Genomic DNA, 23,510 nt, shown 5'->3' with positions numbered 1-23,510 from the left:
ATGTTTTGTTCCAACTATGCCTGGAGAGCACTGGGCATGTCATGTGCCCAGGAATGGAAGTTGTGGGTAGCCTTCCCTTTCTGGGAGAGGTGCTGTTTGAAATTCCATTTATATAGAAAGATGTCCAAGGTGGAACTACAAGCACTTCTCTATGATATTTGTACATCCCCCAATTAACGTAGTATTGGAGCACTTTACAATCTTTAATATATTTATTCTCACAGCACTCCTGTGAGGTCAGGACATGCTCTTAGCCTCATTTGCAGATAGGAAACTGAGGCACCGAGATATTAAGATGCGCGAGGTCAGACAGGAAGTCTGTGGCAGAGCAAATGATTGACCCTGGGCCTCCCAGACTAGTGGCGTAAACACTGAGCCATCCTTCCCTTCCATTTGACTCCACCTACTCCAGGGAAAAGGTATGAAAAGGCAAATACCAAAAGGCAGATTCTTTTCTTTTCTGTTGTTGTGAGGGAATCGCTGAATGGATCAGACCTACGGTAAATATTGGAGTGGCACTAAGAGCAGGGATCTTTTTTTAAAACTCATCTCTGCCACAGTGCCTAGGCAGCTGCTTTGCTGTGATCTCTGCTTACTACATCTTAGTTAAGGAGTACTAGTGGCACCTTAGAGACTAACCAGTTTATTTGAGCATAAGCTTTCATGAGCTACAGCTCACTTCATCGGATGCCTCTAGTACTCCTTTTCTTTTTGCGAATACAGACTAACACGGCTGCTACTCTGAAATCTGTCAAAATACATCTTAGTTGTCTCACTATTGCCATGAGCTCCCCCTTCTGGTTCTTATATCCACCTTTTCTCTCTTGACTTACACTTAAATTGTAGGTTTCAGAGTAACAGCCGTGTTAGTCTGTATTCAGCTTTTCACTATATACGTGAACAGTGCCTTACACAGTGGTACCCTGATCCATCACTGGGGTTTCTAAGTGTTACCACAATACAAATAGTAGTAAAGGGAGGGAGACAGAAGAGGGGATTTCTTCTCCTCCTTACCCCCATAGCCGACAACAAGCCATCCCTCTGAGGGGTAAAAAAATGCTGCGCCTTAAGAGTTTGCTGTGTTAATGACCTGGGCTTTGTTTCTCTGACAAGTCTGACATGTTACAATAAATGTTTTAATCTATGTTTGTTTTAATCTAATTTAATCTAATCCTGGGGCAGACTAATCAAACTACACACATAATATAGGATGCCTTTTATTATCATTAACACATACACCATTGCTCAGTGTGAAATATAAAGTGGATGTTTCATCTATGTTGAAAAACATATAACTCGGCATGAACAGGCCCGCCGACAGGGGGAGCCAAAGAGGGTAATTGCCCAGGGGCCTGGATGATTTAAAAAGGCCTGGGAACCCTGGGCCCTTTTTAAATAGCCTGGGCAGGCCACAGGGCTCCTAGGCACGTGCGATGTGGCGAATGCTCCAGGCCCTGCACTTTGCGGGGGGCCCCACGGGCAGGCGCGATTGGCCAGCCCAGTGCAGTCGGTGCCGGAAGTGACGGGGTCGGTGCCGGAAGTGACGGATTCATCACGTTTGCCCTGGGCCCCGCACCTCCTGCTAGGGACGTCCCTGCAGCCCGGAATTGCTGTTGCCGGGCCTGTGCATGAATGAATGTTTCTATAACACTGTACTATCTTTCATTGTTACATAAAGCCCCTAAGGACCTCATCCTGCAAGCTTACTCAGGTGAGCAGCCCTAGTGACTTTTGTGGGTACAACTCACCTGAGTGAAGGTTGCAGGATGCAGCCATAAGTCACTACATAACAAAATACCATAACATCTAGTGAGGCTTGGAATGCTGTTTGTCCTTTAGAAAGCCATTGCCTAGTTCTGATCTAGTGAACAAGTGAGTGCTTTGGCCAATTTATTTCTGTATTTCATTCTTTCAACACACTGTGGGCTAAATGCTGCCCTTAGTTACATCCACGATGCCCTGCACTATGTTCTTTTTCAAAGGTAAACTGCATATTAAGGAAATGACCTTTTCTGCGCTACGCAGTTTTTTCTATTATTATTTTTTCCTCTTTCCCTTAGCAGGGGCTGCTTTTCTTCCTGTTTCTTTGAACCACTAAGCTCCAACTCCATTAGGGAAGCAGTCTTGTTGCCTGAGAGAATGGGGTATATTTTCAGCATGTGTGGATTTAAACATACAGCTCACATTAACTGCTTGTTCCTCCCATTCCAGCTGCTGTGTTGCCCTCAAAATCTTTTGATCTTCCAGTATCCAAGTGAACGTGCAGGCTTAGGCAACTGGCCGTGTTCCTGCCAACTTAGACAGTACCAAGACACAAAATATTAGTGACAGCTTTATGGCTAAATCCAAGTGCTTTTTTCTGAATGCACTTAATCTTTGAGGAGGCTTGACATCCAGATCTGAAACTGGAGCTCAGCTCTCTTTCAGTGGACGTTTTCCTGTTAACTCCTGTATGCATGAATTGATTAGCTAGTTCATAGTCTTTGCCCATATATTAGGCACTCGAGTTTGAAAATGTTAGCCATTTCACATAGCTTGAGTGAGGCTGATGCCTAGATCCTTCCCCATCACTAAAATGCTCCATGGCTTGTAAGTGCTTTAATATAGAATCGGGAGGCTCAGTACTGGGCAATTCTAAATGCAAAACACTTTGCTATACATAGAGCAATTAGGATATGGAGAGTTATGGGTCCCCAGTAGATGTAACTTGGCAGTCTTCCACATAAGTAACATTTTGTATTGCTGTACATGCTGTTAACGTTAATGCCTTAGTATATATGTACAGTGTGGTCACACTATAGCTGGTTGGGGGATCCATAACTTTGAATTGCCCGACTTTTGAGCATGTAAAAATCACAACCATAGTGTAGCACTGATGTAGCTTTTGCATTTAATTTCCTTGGAGGATTATTTTTTATAATGAAACATGACTACGAAGGGCAAAAAGATGGGGAATAGAGGGGAAGGATGGGAAAATGAAAGGAAGAATGTGCATTTATTTGACTATGACTTTTGGCTATGTACCTAGACCATATTTTGCACACTCTTGGATCTTACACATAGGGTGCACTGCACCCTACAATGGGTGTGTAATCTGAAATTGGTAGTAAAGAAGTCTGAGCAGGAAAGTTCTCTGCCTCCCTTTATGACTGTCACCAAAGGGGCACAGCAAATCTGGCAGTCTTTTCTGCTGGTCACTCAGGTCATCCAAGCCACATATTGGCGGGGCACAGAGAGAACTGGAGCATCCAAGAAAAAGACAGACCCATCGTGCCTGCATATGTACAGTGTTTGGAGCTTCTCTCTTTCACTTATTTTAAAAATTAGCAGAAAATAGTGTGCACAACATTCTTTAATGCTTCTCACTTTTAAATCTTAGCTAGCAGAATTATTTATTACCTATAAGATTAGAGGTTCTTATAAAAGCTTTTATCAAATATCCTTGATTACTGTCTGTTGCTGAACTGCACAATTAGTTACTATGGAGACCCAGATTTTGCCTTTAAGCATCTTACAAAGAACTCATCAGAAGTATAGTACTCTCCACTGGACAAATTTCATTGAATGTCCGTTTATTCCATCACTTTCTATCCCTTTCCACAGTGATGTATTTTCTTCTTACAGAGAGGGGAGGGTGTGTTATTTTTTGCTAGTGAATTTTGCTTTTACTATTGGATGATCTAACATCTGAATAAACATAAGAAAAGCACACATTGCTCTGGAAAGTTCAATATCATTCTAAATGGCCATTTTTAATATAGCAATGATCAAGATTTTCAAAAGAGATTAATAATTTTGGAGTGCCTCAAGTTTCGGATACACAATTTGAGACACCATAAAGGGGCTTAAACTGATGAGGACCCACTATCTGAAAATGAGGCCACTTTAAAGTATTTAAAGTTGGGCTCCCAAAAATCACTAGTCTTTTTAAATATCTTGGCCACTGTTATTTAATATATATGTATTGCATGTACAGATACCTCAAACTGTGCCAAAGAGAATGATATCAGACTTTCCAAAGCAATTCATGTGTGGGCTAAGAACTAAGATGAGATATTTTGGATCAGATGGTCTTTGCTTCAAAGAGTTATGTGTTTGAAAATGGGGGTATGTAAGAAAGTGCCTTCTTAGCCATAACTAGTGTGCCTAGTATGACAGATGGTATATTAAAATTATTTTGTGTTTATAGGGTCTCCCCCCCAAAAAAAACAAACAAAAAAACCCAGTTCTAGTTACAGCTGTAGAGCTACAAAGTGAAACTGGATGAGTGTTATCAAAGACAAATGGAATGGTACCCAATAACAGGAACAGAGTTCCTTCAGAACAATCTGTGAAATTATCTCAAAGTCATTAAATAGCAAAATAATAAATTCATGTTCATCTTATCCCTATTTCCTCTCCTTTGCAGTATTCCTTTCAGCTGCAACCATGCAACCATTAGAGACGAACAGCCTAAGAGGGCTCTTTGTTACACATCCCCGTGACACCCTTATTGTGAAAAAGGAAAAAATATATCACAGCAATAGGGATATTCAGATGGTGCAGCAGGAGGATAGGCAGGTAGATTGTAAGTGCTTTATAACATCCCATATTCCCTTTTAAGGATTTGTGCTTGAAAGTACTATGTGACTAATGTGAGGGCTAACTAATGCACAAGGCACTACAGAGTTTGGGGTGCCTCTTCCACTAGAAATGGGGGTAATAAATGGGGGTAATAATTTTTTTAAACTGGAAAACATGAAACCAGCAGAATTTCCAGTGTTAGGTTTGCCAGGCCTAAAGCAGACATTACGAAAACTATTAATCGTCAGTCCCTTAAGACTGACTGCTTTCAGGAACTCTGGCTGTTTTGATTAAGCCCAGTGTGATGAAAAGGTACCCTATAAGTGTTCTTAGTGGGCACTGGGAATGAAAAGCCAGTTGTGTTCATGTCACATACAAGAGAACACTTGCATCAAAATCTGCCACAGTAAAATAGCATGTTGTAGAATAAGACAGGTCTCATGCTAAAACCAGCTGGTAGAATAGAAATGAGGAGAGCACTAAGAAAAGATAGGCACCATCAAACAGCTGGTGTATAAGAAGTTAGGGCAGGAGCCTAATGAAACTAGAAACCATGGTCCAAAATCCAGTTGAGAAATCCTGGCATCATTGAAGTCAATGGCAAAACTTCTATTGACTTCAGTGGGGCCAGGATTTATTGAGTTGCCCAACTCTCTCTTTTGTTTGTTTGTTTAAAAAAAGACGACATGAAAAACTATGCCCTCCAATATCCATATAAGGGGGGACTGTCATAGCGTGAGCTTTTCCACACACAGATCCTCCAGTTCCATGCAAACAGCTGCTGGAGAGAGTCTACTGTCTCTCAAGGTAGAAATAATTTTGTCTTCCTGATCTTTAGGCTGTGGCTTCCTTTTAACCTTTGCATTTCATTTTTCTGAGGTTCATTCACATGAATTGTTTGCTGCTTCGGTGGCACTGGCTCCTTTTTCTAAACGTTTGGCGGATCTTTTTAAATGAAGCATAGGTGAGAATTAGAAACATCCGCAGCCCCAGTTAAGATGTCAGAGAAATTTTAACTTTGATTCTATGAGCTTCAGAGTCAGGATGAATGAACTATGCTTATTGCAGATAGCTGGCTTGAGGACGAAAGAATGTCTTCTGTGTAGCTACATAACAAGGAGCTTGATTATCTTAACACAGCCAATCGACTATGTAATTCTTTATTATCTATGTAACAGCTATTTACTTAACTGGCTACATGTTGTTATCTTTTGGCATTGTATATGTCCAGCTACAACTACGAGAGGCTGAACAGAACTTTATTTATCCGGATTTTGAGCTGTTCAAAAGCAATGAAATTAATGGTAAACTAAATATTGTTTCTAAACAGTAGTATATTTGGGGAAGGCGGGCAGGGGCGCACCAGAAATGTCAAGAAGAGTGAAATCTTTGCTTGCTCATTGGCTAGTTGCAGCCCAGGCAGGCACTTTCCCAATATAACTAAACTGTGAGTGAATGGGACCACCCTCCTTGTGGCTGAAAAGATAATTCACTGTGAATTATTGTGCACCAAGCCAGGATGTGTTGTGGTTTTGAGATGTGAGCAATTGCTTACAGGAGAGGAACACATGTACAGCTTAAGCCTTATTGCCTTACAATGGGATCCATATTTGAATCCAGGCTCCTAATGTAATTCACTACATCAGCTGGTGGTATTATTATTTATTATTATGTAGTCATTTGCTAAGCACTGTTGCTTTCGGAAGAACAGAAACATAAAGGCAGTCCCTGCAATCTAAGATTCGGGCACCTATATGATAAGATATATTGAGAGATACAGGGGAGAGTAGGGCTACATGGTGCAAACTTTATTCACATTGGTGAGCACTGACTCACACAAGTGGTCCACTGAGCTCAAAGTCATCTTCCTTTCACTAGCTGTTTCTTTCCATTGTTACGGGTTTTTTTTATTTATATTGAGCACAAAAATTGGGGGCCAGATTGTAGATTGAATTTGGTCCTGACATGAGTGCACATGGGTGTCTCCTTGTACCCTCCAGCATGCTATACCCATGCGGAGGCTAGCCCCAATTGTAGCCCCAGGACTCTCTTGCGCAGGGAGCTGTCAAGAGGTACAGCTCTGGCTACATTGCTCACGCTGGCCAGCAGAGCAAGTGAGACACAGGGGTGCACACATGGTCCTCTCCTAAAAGGGGTAGTGCAGTGAGCACATGCACCCTGCACACAAGGATGCTCTGGCACATATTAGAAGTCAAACTCTTGTTGGTGTGGCTGTTGGGCATAGCACTTCTGCTCCATGACATTGACTTACTGGTAAAATTGAGCCCTTTCTGTGTAGGAAAAGTGCTACAACAGCTTCTGCGTGGGGCTCAGCTGAGATTGCAGGAGCTTCACTTCAGCACTGAATTTGCTAATATTATTGATTTGTAGGGCTGTAGTACCCAGAGGCCCCATCGTATTGTCACTCTATGTACACAGAGATAGGAGGAGTCAGTCGAGGCCCTGAAGAACTTAGTAGCTAAACAAATAAGACAGTTAAAGGGTGGAAGTAAAGAAGCATCGCTCACTGACATGAATTGAGCCTTGTGCTGAGCTCCACTATATACGTGAAACTCCCATGGAAGTCAGTGTGAGTTGTGCCCATGCTCTAGTGGGCATGATTGGCATACTGCATATACAGTATACAGAACTGTATATATACAGTATACAGTATGTGTACAGTATACTGCAGAACTGGAATTAGTTTGCAAACTGGACACCATCAAATTAGGCCTGAATAAAGACTGGGAGTGGATGGGTCACTACAAAAAGTAATTTTCCCTCTGCTGATTCTCACACCTTCTTGTCAACTGTTGGGAATGGGCGATGTCCACCTTGATTGCACTGGCCTCATTAGCACTACAAAGGTAATTTTCCCTCTGGTAATATTCACCCCTTTTTGTTAACTGTTGAGAATAGGCCACTTCCATCTTAATTGAAATGGCCTTGTTAGCACTGACCCCCCACTTGGTAAGGCAACTCCCATCTTTTCATGTGCTGTAATATATATGTTGCTTACTGTATTTTCCACTCCATGCATCTGACGAAGTAGGTTTTAGCCCACGAAAGCTTATGTCCAAATAAATTCGTTAGTCTCTAAGGTGCCACAAGGATTCCTTGTTGTTTTTGCTGATACAGATTAACACGGCTACCACTCTGCAACCAGTATACAGACACACTCTCAGGGGTGCTGGAACTAGGGGTGCTCCCACACCCTCTGGCTTGAAGTGTTTTCCATCATATACAGGGTTTAGAGTATTGTTCAGTGGCTTGCAGCACCCCCACTATAAAAATTGTTCCAACGATACCCCCACAGTCTGGTCTTTTTTATCACTTCTTAATCAGGTGCATAAAGTAACTTCCATGTATTGCATATCACTTCCAGGAAAGCAAGGAAAATTGATTGAGATTTGGGTTTAGTTGATATTTTGGAGCCTGATCTTATTGAAGTCAATGGCAACACTTTCATTGACTTCAGTGGGAGCCAGGATCAGGCCCAAATCATTTCAGGTTCAGTGGGTTTGGCAGAAATTTTAGTTGAAGGTCAACCTTGGGTGAACTTTTTCCAGTTTTGGGGGGGAAGGTTTTCAGCAAACCCCTTCCTTCTCCACAGATGCCAGGTAGGAATTCATGCTTTAGAATCAATATGAAAACTGGGTGTTTCACGTTGTTTCAACTTGAAATAGACCTGAGCCAAAACCTCAGAACTGAACACCCCAGATTTTGGGGGAAAATTAACCCAAATGTGAGTTCATGTGTGGTCCCTCTCCCTACCAGGCGCTGAACCAAAATCCCCAGCTCCAACCTCCCTGAATTTTGAGGAAGTTTGGATCCAGCACTGAACTTTGCCACCCACTCTCATGTCTAGGTTTTGATCTCACATCAGGCAAACTTAGCTGGCATCAACTGAGTTTGAATTTTCAGTTTGAACCCAGAACTTGAGAAAAAAATAAGATTTCAGATCTAGCACCTAAAAAGACTTATTTTAAATTTGCCACCCTACTGTGAACCAAACCTACCAGTTTTTTGCACTGCTCTGTTCATAAGTGTTGTGGAGATCAGTGGGAGATCAGTCTAAGTGTAGCTCTAATGTGAAATCACATTTGCTTTCATTGAAGGGCAGTGCTGGTTTACAATACAGTATTTACTTTTTGTATTTGTACTGGAAAATGACATTTCATTTAGCTCATGCCATTTACTGAAACAGATGTAAAAGATGGGAAACTAGTTTTCTGGCAACTCCAGAGAACGTTACATAGTACAGGGTAAACAGCTTGCTCTGTTGTTCATTTGCTAGCGGAGAGATGGTCTGTTGAGCAAGATCCAGAATCAGCAGAAATGGAGGGGAGTAATCATTAAACAAACAAATCTGTCAGCAAAGTCAGAAAAACTTCCTCTCTCCATAAACATAATGGGGAGAGGATATTTTCATGTCCAATGAAGTGTGCTGTGTAAAACAGACAATTAACCAGATGTGCTCTCCTGGGGTTTTGGAACAGGCGCATGTCTGCATTAAACTATTGATCCAGCTCTGCTAGTCTAGTAAGCCTATGAACTAGGGTGTAAATGCTACCCAGCCAAGGGCTGCAGAATCTGGCCTGAATACAGAAGATGATGTAAGAGAACGGTCCTGCAAGATGATGAGGGCCCTTAGGCTAATGAGGATGCTCAGCACCTTATAGAAGATACTCAGCATCTCAAAGGATCAGCTGCACAGTTTATACGCAGATTGGCACATGAACTGTGGTACAGTGAATTTCCCCTCTGTAACATTGTTTAGATCTGATAATGAAGCACCATTTGAATGCCAGATTTGCTGAGAGTAAAAAAAACACACCAAAAAAACCAGTTAGTGGTTTTCCATTAAATATTACAAGTTGCAAAATTCTCTGTTTTAATTTGAAACAAAGATTCAGAACCAGAAAATGGGTTCTTTCGATTATTCTGTAGAAGTTCCCTAATATTAATCAATTTGGGCCAAGCCTGGTCTCCCTGATCCAGGGTTTGAGCCTTTGTAAAGATAAATATTTTTTCATAGATGGCTTAAAGATGAATGTTGTCGTCTTGTTCTTAGGTTAACATGTTTGTGGAAGGATTCCATGATGCCATTCTTCTCTATGCTCTGGCTTTGCGTGAAGTCCTAAAATATGGCTTTAGCAAGAAGGATGGGGATAAAATTGTACATCAGACACGGAACAGGACATATGAAGGTAGGTGTCTGCTAGTTGGAATACTGGATTGTATCAGTATCGTTACAACTCAGGCTATTACTGTGTGTTTCGCTTAGGGACCAGGACACAAGAGGTTAAAAAATAGCCAGACTATATGCTCTTCAAATATACACACCGCATTTTTAAAGATCAAATAATTCACCACTTGGAACATTTTTCATAACATCCCTTTAGGTATTATTCTGCCCAAAGGAACTCCTAATAATTTAATGACCCTCATTAGGGTTGTAAAGAAATGCCAATAACTTTCTCAGGCTCCTTTGTTTTTGAAAAGATTATAGCAGCTTGTCTTACTTCATATGCATCTACTAGCTCTTGAGCTTGCTTCATTTTTTCCATTTAGCGTTTTTATCTTAACAAGCTGGATTCGATAAAAGCTCACCGGTGCCAATTTTTCCTTTGTCGTCGATGCTGTTTTGAGCATTGGAAGGTTTTTCTTCCCTTCCTTTTAAGAGCTTTGTTTGTTATCTCAGATACAGTAACCAAAGAGGACTGTGGCTTTCTGGGCCTAATCCCTTACGCCCTGAGTCTACAGAGACTTCAGCAGATGCGTAACTTTAAACATGTGAGTAGTCCCTCCCGTTGATGTAGTTATGCATGTGCTTAAGTTTTTGCAGAGTATGGGCCTCAGTAAAGAAACCGAGCAGTGTGATATCACCAGACCCACATATCATTTCTTACATTAATCTTTCAGTGTTAGATTACCAAGATTTCCAGTGGAAGTACTTGAGAAAGAAAATATTTCCCTTACATAAGAAACCAACAATTAACTCAGAAATATAACAGCTATGAAAGACATAATGGGCCAGATGCTCAGCTGCAATGAGTATACACCGGGCAGAGCTGAGGAGAAGTGAAGGGGCAGGTGACTCCAAGCCACCTTTCTGTTCCCCTGATCCTGGGTTGACCAAAGGCCAATATGATCCCCAGTGTAATTTAAAGCAGCCTGGTGACTACTCTGAATTATGCAGCTGAAGCAGTCCCACAGGCACCACTGCACTAGGTGAGGATCGGGTACAGCGCTGTATAACCTGCTCCATCCCCTCCAAATCATGGCACCTCACAGCACTCTACACCCAGGGGATTCCCCTCTGTCATGAGATTCCTTTTACAGCAGCCTCTCTGAACACAGAATCCAGCCCAAAATGTCCATCTTATGTCCCATAATTTTATGCTAGAATCCTCCAAGAACATGCCAAGCTATGGTGCGTCCTTGCAAGCTTCGTATACAGATATGTGCTCCAACCAATGGGACTGCCAGGCTGAACAATAGCGTCCTGAGCTGCTTTACTCATAAAATCAGCCAAGAGAAAAGAAGGTTCTCTTTCCTCACTGGTAAAAAACAGTTCTTTGTTGCTGAGCAACCTCTCTCTTATCATAGCTATTTTGAAAATTCAGGCTGAGCTGTCAGGAGCATAAGACTGAAAGGTGAAGACTCCCCCCCCCTCCCCCCCACCTCACCATCCCAGTACTTCGCTGGACAAATATTTATTCATTATGGGCCTGATGTTGGCCTCTTAGGAGCCAATCCTACAAGGAGAACCGTGCAAGCAGGCTCCTGTCCTTGTGGGGAGCCCTACCATGGTCAGTGGGGCTCTATGCGGGAGCAGAGTCCATTGCAGGATGGGGCCTTATATTGCACCTGAAATTTTGCACACAGATCATTGAAAACATAGTTGTTGCCATTTAGATTTCTAACAGCCTGGGCACCTTTTCTCCACGGTACATTCTGGTCCACATCAGACAGGTGTCCAGTCAGGAATCCAATTGGCTATTAATAGCTGCTAAAGAAACATTTGTGCACATCCTCCCCTCTGCATAGGTTGGGGCAGGGGAGAGCCAGTCAATGGTATGCTTCAGGAGAGGGATATAGACTAGAACTGGTCAAAAATTTCTCCAATGAAACAGTTTTCCATTAGAAATGCTGATTTAAAAAAAAATAAATTATATTAATGTTTTGATAGTCTTATCAAGTCAAAACAAAGCACTTCCATATTTCCAGATCAAAATTTCAAAAAATTTTGTTCTGCAGGCCATTTTCAACTTTTAATTACAATTCAGGATGAAAGAAAATTTCAGATTTTCCAAGTTTTGACTAGCTCTATTAATGACTTCAGGCCAGATGGTCTTGGCTTCCTGAGTCAGTAAGCTTTCTGTTCCAGTAAACACTTCCTTTCAGCTCTGGGAGCCAGCCTTGCCGTGCCAGACAAGTTGGTAGTGGCCTCTGAGTGTTGCTGTTGCCATTTGGTTGTGCTCACTCCTTAATCCTTCAGTCCAGGATAGTAACACAAATTTGTGATTGTTTGGCTACTGTACCATTACATCTACAGGCAGTCATTTGGTTGTAAACAGTTTGGTTAATACTCAGTAGGCCTAAGATTAAACTCGCATTAATCTTTCCTGAGGTCATTCCGTTTTAATAGGAAAAGAGCAAAGGTGAAGCATTTTAGCTCATTGAGCATTTGGGAAGATTATGTTTGTTGAGAAAAATGTACGTTCTGGTACTGGGTAGCGGAAGTCTCTCTCCTGGTTTGTAATTGCACCTTGGGACCTGATTCTCCACTCCCCTGCACTTTGCGTAATCGTCTCTGTGGCATGGGTGTAAAGGTCCACCATTCTGATGTGCATTCACTTTGCACAGTGCAGTAGAGAATCAGGCCCATGGTCTTCATCCCCAGACTGAAGAAGAGCTACACTAGAACCTTGCTAACTGTGCTCTTTGCTTTGTTCTTGACCTGTTCTCTGCCCACCCCTCGGCAAAAAGTTGGCACTGGAGAGAGGTCTTGTGTTCTTATGATTCCATTGTTTTCACAAACTCTGCCACATTACATGTACTAGTATACTGGGACGTATTATCCATAATCATTAAACTACAGGAAAGCTGACAAAATAAACGATCACAGTGCACTATGTGTTGCATTATCCTGTTTTATTATTGGGTTTGTTGACTGTCAGCCTGATTCTGCCAGCTTTATTCATGGCACCTTACTCCACAAGAAGGTCCCCTGATTTCAGTGGAACTACTCAATAAGGGCCTAAATCTACCAAAGTTGCTAAATTCAGTCATTCACCAAGGTCAAATCATGACACCCTTGCTCACTTTTTTGCTCAGTCAGGGAAAAGTCCGAGTGGGCCTGATCTGCTCTTGCTTATACCGCTATAACTCAGGAGTAACTCCACTGAAATCAGTGAAGGCAAATTGCTGTAACACTGGGGTCAGAGAAGAATCAGGCCCAGTGACTTTAGTGGAGTTGTTCCTGGAGTTAAACCTAAATTAAAAACTCATTAAGAATTTCAGGATTTGGCACAGAGTTTCCCAGTCATGAGTGTGTATTCGCAAAGTTCTACAGTGTCTTTGACAGAAATGTGTGTGGCTGTTACTGTATGCCTGCTGAGCCAGAGCCCCAGGGATGTAAACTGGAATAGAACCATGGTCTTCAGTAGAGCTCCATCAGTTTACACCAATGAATGAACTGACCCTACATTTCACTGGAGATTAGTCACTGAGGGCAGGTGCCATGGTGAAGACTTGAGAAACTGATGATGAGTGTTGTATGAGTCTTTCTCAAAGTTGTAACTAGAAATATTGAAATAAATAGGAATTGAACCCAATTTCATGTAGAGAATTTGTATAGAGCCTTGACCTTAAGAAGGGCTGATTACCCGAAACTGTTATTTAAGTCTATATGAGCTGTGGGTTTGTCAAACCCACACAGTATATTCTTGGGTGGGGGGTGCATAATTCAGTGCCATTGAATTCTATGGGAAGGGTCTCATTGACTTCAGTGAATGTTTAATAATGCCCTTGAGCTCTACGTGTAACATAGAGAAGAAAGGAAATATGGCCCCGATTCTGCAAAGCACTTAAACATACTTTTAAGCTTGACAGTGAGACTGAGGTATATGCATTAAGTACTTTACTGAACTGGAGCCTGTCAGAGTAAACCTGCCCTTTCAGGATCAAATTTTTCAGCCCCAGCGAAGATGATGGAATCTGAGGGCAGGATTCAGCCCACAGTAAAGCAGCTATATCCATTATCCCCCCACATCATATCCAGTGAGAACAGCAATAAACCAGCTCCACACATGTACCACATGTCGGAGCTGCTGACTCTGGCCTTGGTCTCTGTTTCATTAGTTCTCAGCTTCACATAAGCATGTGTGTTTTTACTTGGGCTTTGTTATCTATTTCAGGACAAGGCCCTATGTAAATTAATTTGCATGAAATGCATTTTTATTTTTATTCCAGTGCTCTAAGTTTCTGGATTACATTTTTTGCACATATTCCCCAAACAGGCTCACATATTTTATATTTCAAAAGGAGAAATGTTAAGCATTTTGGAATGCAGACGCTGAGATGAAATTACAATTTCTTCTGGAATGCCAATAAAAGTGCTGTGAGACTGATGAGATTTCCTGTCAAGTATCAGTCGGTAAAAATCTGTCCACTCATAGTTTTGTTTTCCTTGGAAGAGTCCAACATTTTAGCTAATTAATTTTCTAATTCCTTACATGCCATTCTCTAGGCATTGCAGGGCAGGTATCCATCGATGCCAATGGAGACCGATATGGGGATTTCTCAGTGATTGCAATGACCAACCCAGAAGCAGGCACACAGGAGGTAAGAAAATAAACATAATTGCAAATGCCTACTGATGAGATGTCCCAGCTAGTGTCAGTATAATGTACCATCATATTGTCTGCTTACTCAATAGACAGCTAATTTTTTAACTATGTGTATTAAAATGTCATAACATAATCCTACAAACCCTAAATGCAAATCCTGCTTGTAAAAGTAATCTTAAATCATAAAACTCAGTTCTACAAATCCATTCTCACTCAAAGGATTACTTGGGTGTAAGAGTTTACAGGACTAGGCTCTATATCAGGGGTGGCCAAACTTACTGACGTTCTGCGCTACATACGATAATCTTCAGAAGTTTGAGAGCTGGGTGTGCCTGCTAGGACTAGGGGCTTCTGCCCTGTGGGGCTGGGGGGAGCACCTGCTGGGTCTAGAGGCTTCAGTCCTGCAAGGTGGAGGGAAGCACCTGCTGGGTCTAGGGGTTGAAGCCCCAAGCCCCAGCAGGCACCCCCTCCCTGCTGGGCAGAAGCCCCAAGCCCCACCACCCCACCGCAGGGCAGAGGCCCCAAACTTCCTACTCCCATTCTGGTAGGCAGAGAATGGGGGTGGGGGGATTACTCCACGAGCCACACTAACTGAAAAAGAGCTGCATGCGGTTTGCAAGCTGTGATGTGGCCACCCTTGCTCTATATCTTAGCTGGTCCTGAGATATAGTTTGAAAAAGAGAAGTTGCAGAGTAAAATGACTAAGTTCCCATCTTCACTGGTAAGAAAAGATATGTTTTTACCTCAGGAAGCTAAAACACATGAGCTATCCCAAGGTAAAGACACAGTGAAGATAAGGCACTTTAGTTTTACCATGAGGAAAACTAGATGAGGTCAGCGCTAAACCACTGTCTGTGGCTGATTCACCACAGAGTCCTACTAGCTAGAGTTTAAAGCACCACTTAATACAAGCTAGATATTTTTAACATTTAACATTTATTTATAACATATTTATAACATTCAAGTTATACCTCGAGCTAACAGTGCAGTGCAGACAAGCTCGTAGTAACTCAGGGAGTTCCAGTGACCTCATTTGAACAGTCCCAGTGAGTAAGGTCTAGTCACGTAAGTAATGATTTACAGGGCCTGGCTGGGTCACTAATACATTTCTATAGATACAAATGACTGAAAACTATGAACCCAACCTGCACATACTTACATGAGTAGTCATAGCTACTGGAAGTCAGTAGGACTGATTATGGGGGAAAGATTGAGTGTGATCAGCCCCTATTTGTATTAATTTTTTTTTAGTCATTTCATTCTCCCTTGCTTCACTTCTGCTTGCCTTTCATTTCCAATTGAAGCTCTCTTTTCCCCCTTTGATGTTGCATTTCTTTTTCTCTTCAAAAGTATGTCTCATGTTAATTTCTTCCTTTCATTTTTGTAATCTATTAGTTGTTAATTATGTCTGTTCTGCTCAGGTTTTTCCGCTGTCCCTGCTCTGATTTATAACCTGGCCTCTTTCTTTGATGCCATTGTTTTTTTTTATTTATTTCATTGGTTCCTTCCATCTGGTCATGAAAACTTTAGTTCCTCAATGGAATTGAGCCAGATGAGTGCATGCATTGGCCAGAACCCTGCTCACAGCTTCATACATAGACTCTAAGATCAGAAGGAACCATTAGATCATCTAGTCTGACCTCCTGTATATCACAGCCAGTTACGCCTATATTGACCCCAGTAATTGGTGTTTGACTAAAACAGATCTTCAAGAAAGACATCAAGAGATAGAGAAGTCATCACTTTCCTTAGTAGTTTGTCCCAGTGGTTAATCAGCCACACTGTTAAAAATTTGTGCCCTATTTCTAATGTGAATTTGTCTAGCTTCAGGTTCCAAGCATTCATTCTTGTTATGCCTTTCTCTGCTCAGTTAAAGAGCCTTTAAGTACCTTAATGGGGGGCGGGGAAATACTGGGAACTATACATTGTAACCAAGTTGCCTCTCAAGCTTGTTTTTGATTACTAAAAAAACTGAGCTCTTCAGGTCTCTCACTGTAAGGCGTTTTCTCCAGCCCTTGAATAACGTTTGTGACTCTTTTCTGCACCCTCTCCAATTTACTGCATCTGCAGTCCCATTTCTGAGCAATTGTTAGTTGGAATATGAATAAAAGTGTTTCCTATAAAGATTTGAACTACAGTTGCACTAATGAGAGAGAAATGCAGACTCCTTTAACATGAAATTCTCCTATATAAGCCCTCAAAATAGGATTTAAGTGGCACATCTGGCTTGGGCAGGACCTATGTACAATGATGAATTTCACCCATCAGCATGCCTCAATGGCTCAGATAAGGAAAGTTTACTTTAGGCCCAGAATTAACTGAAAATTCATGTCTGTGTTCAGATAATTACACATTCTGATGCAAATGCACCACTCACATTAACTTCCCTGGCAGCTGTGCATGTTACCTGAAGGCAGAATTTAGCCCTCCATTTCTTTTTCTTCATTAATGTTTATACGTTTTAGGGAATATTTTCAGAAGGGTGGGCAGCCCATCTCCTTTTGCAGGCAGGATTTGTTCCTGTATTTTTGCCCCTACTGTTCACATATCTGGTATTTGTCCCTCTAACTGCAGTACTTGACTGGAGGCACAAATCATGAACAGATGCAGATACTCATTTGTTCTTGCATTTTATTTTGTGAGTGTAAACTGCACCCAGAAATGGGAGGCTAAAATATTCTCCTTTGTGAATTTCATCAAGTAGATAGAAAGCAGCCTCTTTTACTCTGCTAGTTATAGAGATAATTTGGGCCAGATTCTCTACTGTATTACTCCACCTGTATACTGTTGTAGCTCTGTTGTTCCATTAGCGTTACACTGGTGGTGTAAATCTGGAGTAATGCAGTAGTAAACTATATCCTATATGTTTTATTTGGATGCAACATGAATCGTCCTCTCAGGCATATAAAATTAAGGAAGGAACCAACTCACAACCTTGATTACATACAGCCTTGAATTTTAAGGAAGTTCAGAGTTCAGAATCCTAATCTCGATTTTGCAACTCTCACCTCTGAACCCAAAATCCTGAACAGAAAACGGAAATGCATGTAGACCTCTTAGAACATTACAGAATGGAACCCAAAATCAGTCAAAGCTCTCCTGCTTTTAAGTTTCTTTATAACCCCAAAACCCTTGGTCCAGGTTTACTGAGGTCCATGAACTTGGTAGAGATGGTCTCCATGCAAGAAAGTTTGTGGGAGATCAGATTAAAGGGTTTTGGTTTAGGTCCGTAACACCTCTGCAGCACCTGCTGCTGCATGAGATACTGCAGGTCTTTCTGATTCCTGGCACCCTTTCTAGGTTGTTGACCTTACTTGTTAGCCCTCCAGTGGCTCAGTCCTCCAGCCTGGTCACAGTCAAAATGAACCCCTTCTGGGGTAGCAAGAGTCCTTACTAGGGAGTTCAGTCCTGGCTCTGGGTCCTTTAAATTCAGCCCTTGGCTGAGGTTCCCAAACAAGCCTTGTCCCCTTCTCAGGTTTACATCACTTTGCCAGTGGCTGGTAGGGGAGCCTGGGCCTGCCTACTACTCCGTTTTCCAGCCGAGCAGCAGCCACACACACAGCAGCCACATACTGCTCACTTCAGTTCATTGTTGCTGTTTCCCTAGATCTCTTCTCACCTCGCCCCTTTATCTTCACCCCCTTATCTTAGGGTTAAAGTTCTCAGTTCCTATCTCTCCCTGCTTAAACTATTGTAGTTAGAACCAAACTCTGGTTGTCCCTCAAGCTCCTTTGTCCAGAGAGGAGCACCATTCCTCATTCCTTGGTCCTAGGAACTGACCTGCTAAAGCCCTCAGCTCCTTTTTATCTAAGCCTTCTGGGCTCTGATTGGCTGCATCTCTGCAGCTGCTCTAGGCAGGTCTGGAGGGCCCACTTTTGCTGCTCCTTTCCTGGGGCGAGGTGTAGTAGGATTGTGGAGCCTCCAGCAGTGGGTCACAAAAGCCTTGGTACGTCACAGGAACCATTTCAAGAACCATCACAAAGTTTTAAACAAGCTGGCTCCAAATTTTCTCTGAACCCTGGCCATTTATTATTTGGGGCAGAAAGCTGGTAAAATTGATTTCAGTGACTAAAGTGGAGCAGGATATGGAATTTTGTCCATTGCCGTAAATGCTGCTAATTAATGATCTCATCAATGGGATTCTGACAGGACAACTCATTCAAGTCCTGTGGCTATTCAGGACCTGCCAGAAGGCTCCAAGCACATGCAGCTCTCCAGTTTGTTTCTTTTCTCTGGGACTAAATTCATTAGAAAAGTGTGGTCATTTCTTGTTTTTACACAGGTGATTGGGGACTACTATGGAAAGCAAGGGCGTTTTGAAATTCGATCAAACGTGAAGTATCCTTGGGGTCCTGGCAAACTGAGAATAGATGAAAACAGAGTTTTAGAGCACACGAACAATACGCCTTGTAAATCATGTAAGTTTAGTGACTTAATGTTTCCTTCCAAGCTGTAAGAGAGAGAGGAAGCAGCCCATGCTGTAATACAGCATCCCCTTGTTTACACTCACGTTCCTTAATGGAACACTGTCAAGGTTGCTGGGTCTGAAAATGCCAACAGGACCTTGACAGCTGTGCTGTATTGAAACAGTTCTGTTTTTCATGGCCGGGACATATCTTTATTCCCAGACATTGCATGCTGCTACTGGGAACAAAAAGCTCAAGCAGATATGCAACTTCTTGTCAGACTCCCATCATTAAGCTGGTGCATGGCCATTATGCTACAGAGACCTCCGGGTTGGCCCTAAGCCCATGGAAGTCCCCTTCCAGGAAAATAAACGGGTAGCTCTCCGCAGGCCAGAAGGGAGCAAACATAGTGAGTAGCTGGAATATACAAGCTTGTCCCCCGAGACAAGGCGTAATCATACCCCTTTGACATATGCTGATCAGAACAGCATTAACTCTCCACAGGGTTAGGGATGGTGCCCTCCAGGGATTCTCAACCTGAGCAGCCCCATCTCTTTCCAGTTCCCTGTGTTCACAGACCATGCCTCACAGAGGGGATAATGAGGAACGGTGACTGGAAAAAGATACTTGCAATATTTCTGTGGCAAGTTTCCCTCTGCTGTGGACATTTCCCTCAAAAGGATGGTCTTAGCTCCCCTTTTATAAGGAGGGTTTTGCAGGAAATGTATTGCTAGCTCTGGAGCCAGGAGATACCCCCAGCTTGACAGTATTATTTCCCTCTTTTCCATTCAGATTTAAAACACTAGCTGTACTCCATACTTTACTGTATACATTCATTCTGGCCCGGTCTGTCCCCGACTAGCGCAGAGGGAGACAGTGCATTTGAGACCCTTTATTATCTCCATGAGTCCCAGGGGTGGGGAGCAGCAACGCCCTTCAAAGGGTCAAGGAAGAGTGAAGAGGAGGCAGGTCCTTCGCTTCCCCCTCCCTCAGTACCAGCCCATGGAGTGGGCCAGGTATGGCAAGAGAAGCAGGCTATGCCATGCTAAAGACTGATGCAGCTAGAATGTTCCTTTTTTGCTCCTTAGAGGGGCTTTCTTCCCTGAGCTCCCTCTGGGTCATTACATCTCTGCTCTGCCCCCTACTCAACTCTGTGGCAAAGTGCTATGTTTTCACCGTTCAGCTGACTGTTGATTTATGATTATGTTCACATAGTCATTCGTTGACTGTAACTTCATGTGCAAAACTTTCAGCACAGAACTAACATCACATGAATTTAACTTGAAACTCAGCCCAGGGTCATCAAAAGGTTTGTTGAGGCCTATGAGGCTACTGAGCGAAGACGAGCCCATCCTTGAGTTAATCTGGGCTGGTGTACGATTTTGATGCTAACCCAGGTGAAACTCGGTCGTTTCTGTCATAGTAGCTGCTGCAGTCATTAGACCCTGCCCCCTGACATGTGATCTATTGTAATCCTAGCCCCTGTCGTGTGGGGTAGACCATACACGGCCATCTCTTACCAGCATTTCTCTATATCACACCTTTATAACAACTGTGACTGGGTGTTCCTTTGATTTGGTGGTGGTGGGAAGGTTGACCCCCAACACTCACAGTAAAGCAGTGAGGAAAATAAAGTCACATAAGTTTGAACCAAATGAGAGGTGTTCCCCGCAAGCCCCTTCTGAACTGGGTTTTGAACAGCTCTAGTTATTTTTTTGCATTGGTCATTTCTTTAATACATATTTTCCAGAATGTGAACATGAACAGTTCTGGGTAGCAATGCTGATCATTTATTTCTGTTTGCTTTTTCAAGCAGGTGGCCTAGGAGAGTCAGCAGTTACAGGGATCGTAGTGGGCGCCTTACTTGGAGCAGGATTACTAATGGCTTTCTACTTTTTCAGGTTAGTCCCAGTTACTAAAAGTCCCTTAGCTACCTACAGAGCCCAAACCTCTCCACACCTTGCAAGCCTTTCTCTGGCATGAGGAGAGGAGACAGACAGGTGCTAAAATAAGGGCCTACTTCTCTGGGGCAAAACTCCCACTGAAGCCAGTTCATTCACTTTTACTGTCTCAATAGCTGTTTTGTATGCTTAAATCAGCTTTATTGTGTTAGGCCCTGATCCTTCAATCCCTTATGCTTGTGGGTAATTTTCCTTGTGTTAGTAGTGGCATAGAGAGTACACTTATAAAGTTTGCAGATGATACCAAGCTGGGAGGGGTTGCAAGTGTTTTGGAGGATGAGATTAAAATAGAGTAAATAGGATGAAATTCAATAAGGACAAATGCAAAGTACTCCACGTAGGAAGGAACAATCAGTTGCACACATACAAAATTGGAAATGACTGCCTAGGAAGGAGTACTGCGTAAAGGAATCTGGGGGTCACAGTGGATCACAAGCTAAATATGAGTCAACAGTGTAACACTATTGCAAAAAAGGCAAAAACATCATTCTGGGATGTATTAGCAGGAGTATTGTAAGCAAGACACAAGAAGTAATTCTTCCACTCTACTCTGCGATGTTTAGGCCTCATCTGGAGTATTGTGTCCAGCTCTGGGAGCAACATTTCAGGAAAGATGTGGACAAATTGGAGAAAGTCCAGAGAAGATCAACAAAAATGGTTAAAGGTCTAGAAAACGTGACCTATGAGGGAAGATTGAAAAAATTGGGTTTGTTTAGTCTGGAGAAGAAAAGACTGAGGGGGACAGGATAACAGTTTTCAAGAACATAAAAATTTGTTACAAGGAGGAGGGTGAAAAATTGTTCTCTTTAGCCTCTGAAGATAGGACAAGTAGCAATGGGCTTAAATTGCAACAAGAGCGATTTAGGTTGGACATTAGGAAAAACTTCTTAACTGTCAGGGTAGTTAAGCACTGGAATAAATTGCCAAAGGAGATTGTGGAATCTCTGTTATTGGAGATTTTTAAGAGCAGGTTAGACAAACACCTGTCAGGGATGGTCTATAATACTTTGTCCTTCCTTGAGTGCAGGGGACGGGACTAGATCTCTGCAGGTCCCTTTCAGTCCTACATGTCTATGATTCTATGATATACGTCCACAAGGAAAACTTACTGTTGCCTGCGTCAGTGCATGTTCAGTACATCTTGTGGGTCTCAAACAAAGCATCCATTTATCAAATGACAGGATTGATTAAAGACCCCATTTATGTTTTGAAAAAAGACAAAAAAAAATGGTACAAATGTGCCTTTGTAATGTACTTTGGGCATTGTCGCAGCCAGATCCTTGCATCTTTTACAACCCTCCCAATTTGAAAGTAAAGGTGGTGGTTTTTTTTTTTAAACTTTACACACACCAGGGGGCAGATCCGGAGGTGGTGTAAACTGACAGTATGCACCAGCAGAGGACTTGCCCCTAAGTGCTTCTGACTTTGACATTTGGGGACTGATTCTGCACCCATTGACGCTAGGGGGAGGAGGAGGATCAGGGCCTTAATTCATCCATTAGAATGAGTGGCAAGAATTAGATATCACACCTGGCATATATTCACTGGACATATAGGGCTAGATTTTAAGAAAAGTGCATATGGGATTGTGTTCACAAAAATTATTTGTGTACACATCCATAGTTATGCAGCAGTTACACTAATGTGCATGCAAATATAGTTATACAACTGTTTGGTCATCTGCATGTGTAATTACCACAATTAGGCATACAGTTTCTTGCATATCTTTGAGGGTACAACTGCACTTTGTTGAAAAATCTGAACCATAGTTCTTCTGATATATTGTCTTGAAAGGAATTGAAAGGCTGTATTTCCAAAAATGGGCTGGTTTTGTGCCTCAACAACTTCCATACACAAAGAAATAATAGAATATCTATATAGTAAGAGTCTGTTTTTTAAAGGAATTTAGGTAACTAAAGATTCAGATAGATGCCTATTGGGATTTTCAAAAGCAGCGAGGTGCCTAACTCTCATTGATTTCAATGGGAGTTAGGCACTTGTTAGCATTTTCAAAAGGGTGTTAGCAGGTTAGGTGCCTATCTGCATCTTCAGAAGCCTAACTTTGGAAATCCTGGACTTAAATCCCACTTGTTCATGAAAATTGAATGCAAATTTCCTTTGTATGTGAACATTATGTCATTTGTGTGCAAAAGCAATATTGTGCAAAAACTGCATGTGCAACAGGGGCTGGTTTGAGGCCCTTTTGAATAATCAGCCCTGAAACCCAGTGGGTTCATAGGTGTAATGTTAAAAATATTAGACTCAGTTTCTAAAATTTCATTTTGGAGGTTTATGGGAGGAAGTGGGTTTAGTGCCTTACTTTGATGTATGAATAATATAAAGAAACTCTTGATAAGGGGCTTAAGGTGGGCATATATGGAAAACCATGGCTGATGCACAAGCAATTTAGTATACCTCTTAGATATCATTTAAATCTCTTTTCCAGTTTTCCTTAAGATCCTTAGGGCTGGATCCAGTGTTAATTACACAGATAGTACTTCCAGTGACATCATAAACACACTAATCTATCTCATGTAGATGTTGTGAGGGGTTAATTAGATAGTATATGGCTTCAGTAAGAGTTTTGACTGCATAAAGAGCCAGATCCATTGTGCAGATCCCACAGAAAGTGGCCCCCACGACTGGTATAAGAAAGTAATTTGGCTCTGATCAATGCAAAAAGAGTAATCTGGTATTGTTCCCATGCCACTATACAAAAATGT

At 42.1% G+C, this 23,510-nt stretch overlaps 1 protein-coding gene and 1 long non-coding RNA gene across 4 annotated transcripts in view; one reads left to right on the top strand and one right to left on the bottom strand.

Moving 5' to 3' along the window:
* The window catches only part of LOC140911185 (uncharacterized), a 466,381-nt gene that overhangs the window by 70,217 nt on the left and 372,654 nt on the right, over positions 1-23,510 (bottom strand). The gene's annotated exons all lie outside the window — the stretch shown is intronic.
* The window catches only part of NPR3 (natriuretic peptide receptor 3), a 59,571-nt gene that overhangs the window by 29,374 nt on the left and 6,687 nt on the right, over positions 1-23,510 (top strand). For 2 of the 3 annotated variants that reach the window (XM_073343685.2, XM_073343683.2), the window contains 4 exons: positions 9,638-9,773; positions 14,321-14,415; positions 18,703-18,838; positions 20,640-20,727. In XM_073343685.2, the coding sequence (XP_073199786.1) occupies positions 9,638-9,773; positions 14,321-14,415; positions 18,703-18,838; positions 20,640-20,727 (455 nt within the window). The remainder of the gene's footprint in view (positions 1-9,637; positions 9,774-14,320; positions 14,416-18,702; positions 18,839-20,639; positions 20,728-23,510) is intronic. The other variant, XM_073343684.2, reaches the window with a different exon arrangement.

Source organism: Lepidochelys kempii, chromosome 5 (assembly GCF_965140285.1).
Source record: "Lepidochelys kempii isolate rLepKem1 chromosome 5, rLepKem1.hap1, whole genome shotgun sequence".
Taxonomy (NCBI): domain Eukaryota; kingdom Metazoa; phylum Chordata; order Testudines; family Cheloniidae; genus Lepidochelys; species Lepidochelys kempii.
The sequence above is the reverse complement of the archived record's forward strand: the minus strand, read 5'-3'. Positions and strand labels throughout refer to the sequence as shown.